The sequence below is a fragment of the Erpetoichthys calabaricus genome, chromosome 5, assembly GCF_900747795.2.
Source record: "Erpetoichthys calabaricus chromosome 5, fErpCal1.3, whole genome shotgun sequence".
Classification (NCBI taxonomy): Eukaryota; Metazoa; Chordata; class Cladistia; order Polypteriformes; family Polypteridae; genus Erpetoichthys; species Erpetoichthys calabaricus.
The window spans coordinates 41,775,932-41,790,047 of record NC_041398.2 but is presented as its reverse complement, the minus strand read 5'-3'; the positions used below and the strand labels follow the sequence as shown (position 1 = coordinate 41,790,047).

General features: G+C 37.3%; 1 protein-coding gene across 9 annotated transcripts in view; it reads left to right on the top strand.

Annotated features, from left to right (window-relative positions):
• Window positions 1-14,116, top strand: part of dysf (dysferlin, limb girdle muscular dystrophy 2B (autosomal recessive)) — a 311,739-nt gene that overhangs the window by 278,106 nt on the left and 19,517 nt on the right. For all 9 annotated transcript variants that reach the window (XM_051928469.1, XM_051928467.1, XM_051928471.1 and 6 more), the window contains 3 exons: window positions 2,523-2,701; window positions 5,637-5,746; window positions 6,611-6,758. In XM_051928469.1, coding sequence (XP_051784429.1) covers window positions 2,523-2,701; window positions 5,637-5,746; window positions 6,611-6,758 — 437 coding nt within the window. The remainder of the gene's footprint in view (window positions 1-2,522; window positions 2,702-5,636; window positions 5,747-6,610; window positions 6,759-14,116) is intronic.

The following is a 14,116-nucleotide window of genomic DNA, read 5'->3' as shown; positions in this document are numbered from 1 at the left end:
AGGGTTTAGGCAAAACAATACTAGCAGTTTAGAGTTGGAAGATTTGGTTATTCAATTTTGTTCCAAGACTATCTTTGGTGTTCTAAGTGGCGGTGTAGTGTGGCCCCATGAAAAATAGGTGAATAGGTCTGTCTCCAGACCATGTAGAGACTATCTTGAAGTTTAAGAAGAAATATTGAAGGTCAGCAATTTAAAAAACATTAGCTCCTACTCTCTTAACATCTTCAACTCCTCCACACCTTGAGTCTTGATCAAATGAGGCCTACATTATTGTGAAGGCCCAGGCAGGCACCACTTGAACCAGAACCATCGATAATGTACTCAAGGATGAGCCACAGAAAAGTGAGGACACATACAGTCACGAGGTGGTGTAGGTATGCAGGTGCTTTTATTTGCAAATGAACAAACAAGGGTGCAAAATCCCAAATGGAAAAATTAGTGCAGTGTATGTTTCCAAACAAATAAATAAATGATCCAAGATAAAAATCAAGTGCAAAGTTGTGGAGGTTAACATCACATAACTGGACAATAAATATTCCAATAAAATTAGGTTAAAAATCCAAGCAGTCATCCTTGTCATAAAACAACCACAAGCTTCCATGCTTCTTCCAAATACCGATTCCCTCAGCTGGAGAAGATACCCACTAACTGGTGCAATCAACCATTAAATCCTAGGCTCAGATCTAACCATCACCAGTCTGTCAGCATATATGGGATGCCACACTGAGCCTCTCATGCTTCTCTGCACTGTTAGTCCATCTGCATCTACTCCTCAAGGTAAATATTTAGGAGCACACCCCCTGGGCTTTCACTCCTGATCATCTGCCTCCACTCCATACATCACAAGCTCTATCCCCACTCCTGATTTCACTCTAATCTTCTCTCTTTTAACCTCCGTCCCCCTTCTCTCATTGAGATTCCCCTTCTTTTATTGCACCCTTACTTTAAATTACTGTGCGATACAGGTGTGGCAATCATGACTCTGGAGCTAGTGAGGGAACAGGTCAACCCCACATGTGCACATATGAATGCGAGATCACCCATTCCCACATCTGCCCCCAGATCCGCTCCACCATGCTGTCTACGCCCCACCCAAAAACTTGAACATGCGGTTTATTTATTCATTTAAAATGCACATACCACAGACCCGATATATCACATTTGCACATTTTACATATTTGGGATTCCTAGTAGGCGGCACGATGGTGCAGTGGGTAGCGCTGTTGCCTCGCAGTTGGGACCCCTGGGGACCTGGGTTCGATTCCCGGGTCCTCCCTGCGTGGAGTTTGCATGTTCTCCCCGTGTCTGCGTGGGTTTCCTCCGGGCGCTCCGGTTTCCTCCCACAGTCCAAAAACATGCAGGTTAGGTGGATTGGCGATTCTAAATTGGCCCTAGTGTGTGCTTGGTGTGTGGGTGTGTTTGTGTGTGTCCTGCGGTGGGTTGGCACCCTGCCCAGGATTGGTTCCTGCCTTGTGCCCTGTGTTGGCTGGGATTGGCTCCAGCAGACCCCCGTGACCCTGTGTTCGGATTCAGCGGGTTGGAAAATGGATGGATGGATGGATTCCTAGTAATGATATGTGGTCAATTAGATTTTAATTTGATTGAATTCTAATATTCAATACTGAGTCTACTTAATCCAACTCAGAATCCTAGGATTTGGAGCCTGTCCCCGCAGCATCCCAGCATCAATTGTAAGTTAGGAACACGCTATGGATGGTTTGTCATCACACTCCCTTAAACAGGGTCAAGGTAGAGCTCCAAGTAAATATAACACACATATCATTATGATTAAGGAGGAAAACCAGTGTACCGAGAGAAAACCCCACACAGACACTGGCCAGGCAGGCATGTGAACCACAGAGTTATCAGCTGTGAGGCCAGTCTAATATTATGAAATCTAAAAGTGTTGTGGCCTTTACTCAAATGTAGCTCTCTTGTTGTCCTTGCAGCCTGCATATTTCAGACCTACTAGTTTTATGTCATCAAACCAAGAATGGCTATACTTTAAACTCAACATAAACATAAGGAATCTCAAAGGGAATTGAATAGCCTTTCTTCTGTGGATGTTAGAGGATTTGAGTTCAATGGCCTTTACTTATGAAGATTGTTAAGGTCTTTGGGCTTCACTTCTGATAATTTAATTTGTTAGTATATCTGAAGGCCCATGATTAAATGAAAAGGGCCTCTCACAAGCTTTGAAAACGACATTGTCACCTATTCCTGTGACATCTAGGATGGCCTGTACTTCATCATAAAAAGTATATTTAAATAAGGTAAATCAATAACCACTGCCGAAGACCTACACAGTTATCTTCAAGATTAAAATGAGTGTTCTCATGGTTGCCATATCTTACACTCCTATACTGTCATTTTTTTCTTTTATTTTTTCCATATATTTATACAATAATCTTTTATATTACTGAGTAATCTTTTTTGTTTTTGCCTGCAGTAACTTTGTTAAATAAAATAAGGCGACACAAACACCTTATACGTCCTTGTTTTTAATATACCAATTTGTGCAGGTTCTATAGAAATGGATCTGAACAAAATGGTTCGGCCATCAAAGACTTCAGAGAAGTGCACGCTGAACATGCTGGAGCAGTTGCAGGATCCAAACAAGCTTGTTTCCCTTTTTGAACAGAAGACTATGAGAGGATGGTGGCCTTGTGTTGGAGAGGCAAATGGAGAAAAGATAATTGCTGTAAGCACTATGATTGGGGTTCCATTTTCTTTTTTAAAAATTAAACTGATATTTGATATAAATCATGACTGGTGACAATCATTGCTACTATTTCCTTATACTGACTTTGATGAAGATGAAGTTTACTAACATTCTTGAACAATCAAGAGATTTTCACTTGTACCTCTCATGTTAAGAGTGTTTTCCTCTCCCGTGGATCCTTTGGTCATTCATTACAAACTTATTAGAATGGCCCAAAAAAAATTAATAGTGTGGAATCTAAATTATCATAAAGGAGAATGATATTCTGTTATCCTATTTGGCTGTCTAGTGTAAGTTTAAGATAAGGTGGAATTAAATTTAGTTTTATTTAATGTGGTATTAACTTTCTTACTTGTGCTTACCCAGCATCCTTCCCAAATGGTCAATGATTAATGCCTTTTTGTCATCTGATGTTGCTGGAAGCACAGAATTACGTTCACTAACAGACCCAGCCTGAGCTGTTACAGATTTCATGTCTTTATTCCTCTGTGCTGAAGTGTTGACATTGCTCACAGAAAGAGAACCGGCCTTTTAATTATTTGTATTTACCATTTGGCGGGAACTGCAAAAAGTGTTAACATACATATGGCTGTGAAACTGAAACCTAAGTAGTTGATAGAATCAGTTCATATTCTTCCTCTTGTGTTTGATAATAAATGTCTGCTCATTATTATTATTATTATTTTTTTTTTTTTTAAGAAAATAACATTGCAAACACCCACGTTAAACTTATACAACAAATAGTTTTATAGTCAACCTAGAAAAAAGAATAAAACAAAAATAAAATCAGAAAGTTATAAAAGAAACCAGGAACAGAAAACAGACAAAGTCTAAAAAAACAGAATTCAACTCCCACCCAAGAGAAAGAGAGGAGAGCAAACAGCACAGTCAAAAATAGTTAGGAAAAAGCGAAAATGTTGTTTTCCCCTGATTATTCTAAAATGTTATTAATTAATTCTTGCCATATTTATAAAACGTTTTGAACAGATCCTCTAAGTGAGAAACTGATTTTTTTAACTATAATTATATAATTATAATTTTTTTTTATTGTATAGACAAGGGTGTTGGGCAAGGTTGTGGGGTCCAGCGGCTGTGGGGCATCTGTTAGTGAAGAAAGATTCATGGATCTTGACTTTGCTGATGATGCTGTGATCTTCGAGGAGTCAATGGAGGCTGTGATCGGGGCGCTCGAAAGACTGAGTGAGGAGTCTTAGTGTCTATGCTTGCGAGTGTCCTGGATAAAATCCAAGATCTAGGGCTTTAATGACCTCTTGGGCACAGCTATCAGCAGTGTGTCTGTTTGCGGAGAGAGTGTCGACTTTGTCGAGAGGTTTACTTACCTTGGCAGTGATATTCATGTCTCTGGTGACTCTTCCTATGAAGTCAGTAGACAGATTGGAAGGGCATGGGGGGTCATGAGGTCGCTGGAAAGGGGTATATGGCGCTCCCGATATCTATGCAAAAGTACGAAGGTTCAAGCCTTTAGAGTCCTGGTGCTTCCTGTCTTGCTATATGGTCGCAAGACATGGACGCTATCCAGTGACCTGAGACGAAGACTGGACTCCTTTGATACTGTGTCTCTTCGGAGAATCCTTGGGTACCGTTGGTTTGACTTTATGTCAACTGAGCGGTTGCTCATGGAGTCCTGAATGAGGCACATTAACTGCATTGTGAGGGAGCGTCAGTTATGGCACTACGGCCATGTGGCGCGTTTCCCCGAGGGTGATCCGGTTCGTAAGATCCTCATTGTTGGGGACCCGAGTGGTTGGACTAGGCCAACTGGCTGCGACAGATAGAAGGTCATTTCCAGAGGGTGGGACTGGACCACGTGTCTGCCTGGAGGGTTTCAAACCGGGATCCCAAGTTGTTTCGTCATGTAGTGGGTGTGGCAACACACTGTGCCAGTGCATGCTCCCCAACTTGACTTGACTTGACTTGATAGACAGTTACCCACTAACTTAAACAATACAATACAATACAATTTATTTTTGTATAGCTAAAAATCACACAAGAAGTGCAGCAATGGGCCTTAACAGGCCCTGCCTTTAAATAGGCCCTACCTTGATTCTCTAAGGAGACTATGAAAAACTCCCAAAAAAAAACCCTTGTAGGAAAAATAATGGAAGAAACCTTGGGAAAGGCAGTTCAAAGAGAGACCCCTTTCCAGTTAGTTTGGGCATGAAGTGGGTGTCAAAAAAAGGGGGTAAATACAATGCAATACACAAGTAATCTTCAAAATTATCCAATAGTACAATAGTAATATTGCGAGTACCGAACAGAATTCAACAGTAGATGATATCACATAATACAACTTATAAAAGGTGGGCTGGGATTCTTCCAGTTAAGCAGGTAAGTCAACATGCTAGTAGCGTGGTATCGTCTATTCCAGTCAGTTTGTCCTTTTCCAGGAGTATACCAGACACATGGCTGTTAAAGGGTTAGAAGTGATTGTGACTCCAAGAGTGTCTGGTAGGCATTCAAAGATTTTTGTCCAAAATTATGTTAATATGGTGCATTCCTAAAACATGTGGCCCAGTGTGGTTGGACTCGATTGCAACACTAAGGTTGGACCTTGCCCTGCATACATATGGGACAATTTTAAACAAGATAAATATGACCAATGAAAGATTTTAAGTTATTGAATTCTTTGGTAACTATAAAACACTCCCCACTTGTAATAGTAAGTGACCATTGCACATAAACATTATTAGGTGCATGTTTTGTGTTGTTTTAAGTGTGAAATGTGGTTTCATTCTTCCTGACTCCATTTAAACCAACCAAATCCAACCCTTCTCAGAGGTTTCCCTAGCTTACTTCTAATCACTCTCACTATACCCTGTTGCATTTGGGCAGTGGAGAAGGTCAGCGTTCCCCGTCCCAGCATTAATAAGGCTGTGTTGTTTTGTTACCTTAGGGTAAAGTGGAGATGACTCTGGAGATTGTCAGTGAGCAAGAGCGGGATGAGAGGCCATCAGGACTGGGAAGAGATGAACCAAACATGAATCCACATTTAGAGGAGCCCAAGTGAGTTTTTAAAATATTATTTTGCAATTTAAATATTTTATTAATTGCTCTGAACATGTTAATTCATTTTGATTTATCAGGGTGTGAACTAGCCCTGGAAGAAGCTGTGACACTTCATCACGTGGTTTTAAATGATCAAAGAAGCTTTGTATTTTGTTGTACAAATTATTGAGACTTCAGATGCAGTATTGTTTGTATACTAAAACTACTAAATTTAATATAAAGAGAAGATAATATGACAAATACAGTAAATACACAAAAAAATTAATTATTTTAGAGCAACAATCCAAAAATAAAAATGGAGTGAAATGAAAGATTATACTGTACGTAATTGTCTGACATTCCTCAATCCAGTAGAGAAGAGAACTACATTTGCAGCCTGATGTTAAATGGTGGGAAGGAATGAACTTCGGAGAAGGATTACAAGTATCTTAAATATGAGTGAAGGTTTGCCAGCAGTTGTCTAGGGGGAGTTTACAATAATGAAAATTCCCACATCAGAATATCTCAGTTTATGAGCAAGTTTATGAAATTAAATCAGTTTTTAAAGTATTCTGGAAGGAATAAACATGGCAGGTGTTTTACAAAGTTATAACAATGACTCTGGAAGTTATAGGAAGTCAGTCTTCTGCTGCAATTTGCTGGCTTACATGGTTAAGGCATTAGACTTTAGTCAGAACTATTACACCAGTATTTTCCTATAGCAGAAGTATCATAATGCTTATACCTGAAAAAGCACTGAAGAACAGAGTTGTAGTTAATAAAAGACAAAGTGAAGAAGTAAACCAAGTTTGTGTTTTTTGTATTCACAGTTACTATTCGTCAGTAACTGTTTCTGAGATGCATTTTTCTGTATCCATGCAGGCGCCCTGAGACATCATTTCTCTGGCTGTCTTCTCCATTCAAGACAATGAAATACATCCTGTGGCGCAGGTTTAAATGGGTCATCATCGGGATCATAATACTCTGCATTTTGCTGCTCTTCATTGGCATATTCTTGTACTCTTTCCCGGTAAGTTACTCACACATTAAAAAACAACATAACTAATGTGAGTATTAAATGATCCGTTGGAATTTCTTTCTTTCTGTCTTTCTTTCTTTCTTTCTTTCTTTCTTTCTTTCTTTCTTTCTTTCTTTCTTTCTTTCTTTTCTTTCTTTTCTTTCTTTCTTTCTTTCTTTCTTTCTTTCTTTCTTTCTTTCTTTCTTTCTTTCTTTAAGATATAACAGCATCCAAATTATTTGCTGTTTCTTTGTTAGCCAGATGCAACAACCTACCATTATTACTCTTTTGTTATTGTTACTCTTTACAATTATAATTAATTTATTGACTTAAATATTCTCATTTAACACTAACATTAATAAAACGTATGATGTTCTTATTTGAGCCTGAGCCTTGGCACTCAAAAGCTGTCACCCTATTTGAATTGCCCTATTTGAATTGCCTAGATCGTTTAAACTACATGAGAGTGTACAGACATGTGCCTTATCCAATTGACTAGTAAGTCATGATTGTCAGATTTTTGCCTGGTTACTCCCTTTAGATAAATAGAACATGGCTAACTCTATCAAGAGCACACATCTCCAGACATCTCCACAGCTGTAACATTTATTGTAGCACACAGTGTCCTCCACCATAGTAATAGGTAGAAGTGATTGTGATATTGACCAATGAAATAGTGCTTTGGCATAGTTTTGCAGATATATTAGGCCTGGTAATAAAGCAGAATCTAGGTACCCATCTGAATCTTTTGATTTACTGGTCAGTCTGTGTCTTGATCGTCACTTATGGTTAATGTGATAACTGAAAGATCTTTAAATATAAGCAGCCAAAATTAGGTTCTAGGCCAGGCTTACTGGGTTCACTCTCTGTAATATGGTCCCTGGATCAAGAAAAGACAGTTTGGACATGTTTTTAGGTGCTGCACACAGGAACTATAGCAGGCCAAGTCCATTGGAAAGAGACCCAGAGCGTGTCCCTAGGCAGGGTGTAGGATTTCCTAGAAATTGTTTACGAGGGGCTAAGACTGTTGCTAAGGATAAGATTACTTGGTATGTTCACCTCAGTGGAGGCATCTCCTGTAAAGTGGATTGAAAGTGAAGTGAATCTTTGACCAACTGATAATACTACGAGGTACATTCAAAAAGTTTCTGTACTTTTTTAACTCTATTTATTAAGAATTTCAAAAATGAATTACATCACTTTTCTACATAGTCACCTTCATTTGCAATGCAATTTTTCTAGCATCATAACAATTTTTTAATGCCCAATTACTACTCCTGCCTCCTTCACTGTTTCCAACGGAAATATAAAATTGCGAAAACTTTTTGAACATCCCTCGTATATATTGCATTAACAGGCTATTTCATAAGAGGATACTTTCAATGCCTCCAGTTTTGACTTGAGAACTTGTATATAATTTGATTGTTTAACAAAAATCTAATGTAGTAAAGACTGTTTTCTTACCAAATCTATTTGACAGAGTTTTCTTAAAATATCCCTCGTTGTCAGTTTTTTTAATGATATCCCAAACATGTGTGTTATAATGGAGTTCTGCTGCTTACACACAGTTGACAGCGAATGCCTGCAGTGGAAATGTACAGAAATTAATTTACATAGCATTGTTGAACACATATGACTGTTCTCTGAACACGGATCTCTAACTGATGAGTACATAGATTTTTCTGCATTTTGCATAAAAGTGTCACTCACACATAACACAATAGTGTATTTTTATTCCTGTCATATTTTAATTTTTTATTTACACTTTAGGAATAAACTAGGGATTTCATAACCTTTAATTGACATTAAAGATGTCACACAGAGTGACCTTAAAAAAATCAAAGTTGAATACAAATTTAATTTTTATTATTGGTAAAGAAATCCAGCAAACTTACACATGTGGTATTTGCAGAACTTACAAAGACAGATCTATGCTGGCAGCTAAATAACAGTCCAAATGACTTTGATTGTCAGATAAAAGGACCTTGCTACTTCTGTTTCAGAGAACTGCTAATGTAGAACAGGAATAAGGAATATATTAACAACGGCTCTTCGAGACTTTTTGATATTGTGTGTCATGAATTCACTCGGCTATTATGTGTTTACACTGATAGCTCCCAGATTTGCCTTCCATAGATGTACCCATTGTGTGCTTACTTAGTCTGTTTACATACTGTATTAAAGCAAAATCCACCAAAAAAAAAATCAAAAGGGTCACAATGGGATGGTTTATCAGCTAATAGACAGCAGAGATTGATTTAAAACCAAAATATTCCATGCATGCCACTGCACTTAAATTCCCCTCCCTATGTATTCCATTAAATAGATTGCTCTATATTTTTGGTACTTAGCTGTTGAAATATACAATTAACTAAAATGTCGCTATTTATTACAAATTAATTACAAATATATGTAGCTGTGCTATTTTGTTAGATAACAAATATCTGAATATTTACACTTTCATTTAATACCATTTTTGCCACCATCAAAACTGTTGTTATTATATTGTGACCACTAGAGGGCTCTTTGGACACTCAGACTACTCTGAGTCTGCTTTAATTCAGTCATTCTGGAAATCTTTTTATTTAAAATTTATTTTTTCCTTTAGAAAAACTTTCCTGTATCCCTAATCAACAGAGTGAGGAAAGAGATCTTTTAGGCATAAGGTAGATAAGCCTTTCAGGAGCTGATTCCTAGTCCTTCCCCAGTTAAAAGAATGGGGAAATGTATTGAATAGTGCCTTGAGGATCCACCATCAAGGTTCTATGTCATGAAGATTGTCATATTTTAAAAAAAAAAAGTAGACTTTTGCTGTGTATAGCCATGATATTTTCTGCCCTCAGGTAGAGTTCATACTTATTATTGATTTATGAATTAAAAAGTGCTTTGAGATAGTGGTCGTTTTCACGGGTGCAACCATTTTGAAGCATGTGTTTCATTGTTACCTGGAAATACTAGTCAGAACAGCATGTCATTGCAGTGATGAGTTAACAGGACAGCACTGGCTTATCTTCCCCATCCATGACTGTGGATGAAGTCTTCACTCTGTGATTGTTAATGAAAATAATCCTGTCAAAAAGATTTCAGAATGTAGTGCATTCTCATTTAATGTAATGCAAAAACACTGCAATAGCCATGTCTGTCGTTCTGTCCTCATGAAACAACTTGTCATCCAGTGGACTTAGTTTGTTGGAATATGGCACACTTACTCTTCAAGAAATCAATTTAGTTTAATTTTCATTGAGACACATTTTTGACATTTCAAAATTTTTCACTGTAAAGCATCGGCAAATTAACAAACTCTGTTTTAAAACAGAGAAACATTCTGGATCAGTTCAGCTACAAATTAGTTTACTGTTTCAATTTTACCTTTAGAGTGGCTACTTCAACTTGTATATTTTTTCTTTTTTTTAACTCTTTTTAATTTCATTTATTTTATTGTAATCATTACATACAAATAGATCAATTTTTACAAAAAATAGGATTGAATACAAATCAACCCCCACCCCTGAGAAAGAGAGCATGGCCAACAGAGTAAAATTTAAAGCTAGTAAAAATAAATAAATTGATGAGTTTAATAAGCAGATAAAGATAAATGGAGAAGAAAAAGAAATTGGAAGAGAATCTGTTTCCTCAGTGCTTTAAGAGCTTATCCATATTACTAACCAAGAATAAACCGGATATGGACGCAGGTACACGGTGATGGGACCATGAGACGTACTGCGCAGGTGCGCGTCTCATACACCGCAAGCGAAGTCTTATCCACCGCGAACGAAGGAGTCACGGCCCAAGAACGAAAGAGCTCAACTAACGTAAATGAGAAATGAAGCAACAACGCGCCCATAGCTAACGACTAACGACACAGCCACACACAAAAGAGGATTCTGCGCTGCACCCCAGAGTCAACCGTGAGAGGCTACGGAGGCCCCACAGGTCTATAAAGATAGTACGGAAGGCGCAGGCGTCACCGCCATAATGTGAGTGGCACTACTGCTGAGTGAAGGTGCAGGCGTCACCGCCATATTGTGAGTGGCACTACTACGGAGTGAAGTTAGGAATAATGTGCTGCTTGGGATTGTACAAACCACTGAACGCTTTACACCAAATTCAAACACAATACAGCTCAACGATACAAACACGAGCCCACCTGGATAAGATCAATGAACGCAGGCGCCTACAACGCGTGTCTGACACTGCGGAAGCAAAGCAGGCACGGGTTCAAAATGAACGAGCTCAATTAATGTGTTTCAGGATACACAACGCCGGGGGTAGGCAAGCAAAGCGAGCCCCTTGTTCTAAAATATTATAGATTAGATCCTGCCAGGTTTTGAAAAAGTCCATCCTTCTAGCTAGGACATGTGACATGTGCTTCTGAGGGCAGAATGCTGAAACAGCTGCCGTTATGCATGCTGAGGCAAAAACATCTCAAGCAGGATATGAGAAGGGTTGGAGGTGGATGGAGGTAGGGTTGGTTGACCATTTAAGGAAGGCTTGACATAAATGTTAATGTGTTTGTTCAATTTGCTTCATTTATTCAATATGGTAATAATGATATTCTTTATTTATTCATTACTGTCCCATGAGGTTGCACTGGCTGAAGAGTTTAAATGTGAGAAGTGGGCAATGGCTCTTATACTTAACATGTAAATTCCTGGTGTACAAGAAAGTAGCTATTAATAAAAGAGAAAATCTGGGTAATGTGAATTGCATGGTAAAATAATTGGGAGTACAACCTTCATATCAAATTTTACACATACTGCACCTCTTTGAAAATTGAGATAAATGAATTATAGTTGTTGTGAAGTAATATTTAAAAGCCCAATAAAAGATGAAAACCCATTTAATAAAGCGAAGCTTCTCTCCATCACACAATCAATTCACTTTAGAGCTCTCGGACCAGAAATTGGACCTTATTTTTGACGTAACATAATTACCAAACAATGAAAAGCAGACAACTGTAGTAAACTATATGAAGCCAATGAGGCAGGGAAAAAAGTCTAATAATGTATTATGTGCAACTAAAGTGCTTTTAATAAAATCTGATGATACCATGAATTTCAAAATCTTAAAGGTCAGTGACTGTCCAGTTGTAGGGACAGAGTTTATAGAAAGTTTGTTAACGCAAATTTTATTAATGTAGCTAACCTTGCCAAGACATATTAGGAGCAGAGACACCAGGGAAAAAAAAGTCTCTCCCCCCACCAAGTTAAATATAATACACCGTTCTTCCATTTGAAGCTCTTGCGATATTTCTATGACTAGCAGAACACACATTAAATAATTCTTAGAAAAACATAGCAGATCTTTTTTCAACAGCTCACTACGCTGATGTACTCAAAAAGGGCGCTGCTTATCACTATTGAAAAGACATTCATCTTAAAACAAAAAACAAAGCCAAATTCTGAGCCACGCGGACTTGCAGAAGGTTAATAAAATCAGTGCACACTAATATTGTTCAAATTTCACTTAACAAAAATGGATCAGGACGTTTTTAGACCACATGGGCTTTTAGAAGTATGATTACTTTTTTGCCTCTGCTGCTACACTGTTGAAAGCTATGATGCCATGTGGTGAAGTGGACCAAAACTTAAACATATTGCAATATGATGAATAATATATAGTATATATACTGTATATAACATATAAAATATATTTTCTACTTACAGTAGATGCATTTCCTTTTAAATGTGATGTAGTGATTAAGGTTTTGTTCTTCAAACCCTGAGGCTGTGAATTTGAATCCCACTACTGACACTGTGTGACCACTTCACCTGCCTGTACTCCAACTGGAAAAAATAAAAGAAATGTAAATAAATGTTTCTCATATGTAGTAAGTTGCCTTGGAAAAAGGCTTCTGCCAAATAATAATAGTAAAATATACCTGAGATATACATTTTGATTTGATTTGAATTGAAATAGTTTGTTAATCACCAAGGGAAAATTGCTTTTTTGCATGACCTTTGGAGGTCAGATTGCAGGGTCAGCCATTGGAGAGCACCCCAGAGCAATTTTCTGGTTAAGAGCCAATTAATATGCATTTCCAGAAATATATCATAAGAAGTATAGTTTATATTTTTGTATTGTGTAATATGCAAAGGAGCATATATTTTAAATATTTATCCCCTAATAATGAGGACCATGCCTATGAAGTTCAAAATGCCTGAAAATGTCCAACAAGGCACATAAATCGTTAAAAACTCTTGCGTGTAAACAAAAGGGAAACAAAAAATCTTTACAAACTGAGAGTTTATTAACAAAAATAGGGGGATATAGGAAAACCTTTTTTTGTAAAACGAGTTATTTGTTTGGAATGTTATTTGATTTTAGTAAATGCAATAAAATAAAAGAAGATATAAGAAAAGTGATCAAAAGAACAAAAAGCATGTGCCTAAAATGACAAATTAAGGTAACCAAGTAATATTCACAATCTAAAAGTGGTAATCCAATAATAAAAGCACAAAGAAACAGTAAACCTAAAAGAAAAATACAATATTTATATACTCCTCCACTACAAACTAAATGCTCCATTGCTAGGTTTCTCCTTCTGCCTGACTTATAAAATTAGATGGAAGACCCAGCAGCAGTGAGACCCCATCTCCCGAGGCTCTACCCACAAAGTACATTTAAAGATACTGTATATAAATGCTAAATCATAAACAAAACTAACAGAAATTACATTAAAAATATGTAAAATAATAAATACAAAATAACAACAACACCAGTAAAACATAAATTAAATACAAACCAGGGGAAACCTTACTGTTACACATCCCCAGTATTAGGACTATAAGTTACAATGATGTGACTAAGTATTTTTCAGACATTACTGGTCAACAAAACTAGAGACCACAGCATTAGGACTATAAATCGGAGCCACATGGCTAGCCCTACTACTCAAAAACTACTTTATACAAGAAGCTGATTAAAAGGAAATAAAACCTATCACTTTGGAGGGTGAAGGAGACTGTTTTGGTACAGGGAGTGAGATTGTGTCTGCCTACCTGAAGCAAAAGATTTGGTAAGAAGGTTATCTGTTCAACAAGCAGGGTGGAGGAATACATTTTATAAGAATATTAAACACCCTGAAAGATGATTTAACATGACTGTATGTACACACACTGAAATGTTTACACCCAGCAGGAGTTATTTGAGAATCACATTTTAACCGTTGTCACCTATTGTATATTTTGCAAATTACATGAGAGAACAAAGAACTTACATGGCTGAAGAACTCCAGTTTAGGGGAATAAAACTAACATATTTTATTTATGTTTATTCTATAACATTTGGTATTGTACCATTCTCTTTTAAAAGTAGTGTTTAAAACAATTTCTAGTAATTAAGGTAACTTCTAGAAGGTACTTGACTAA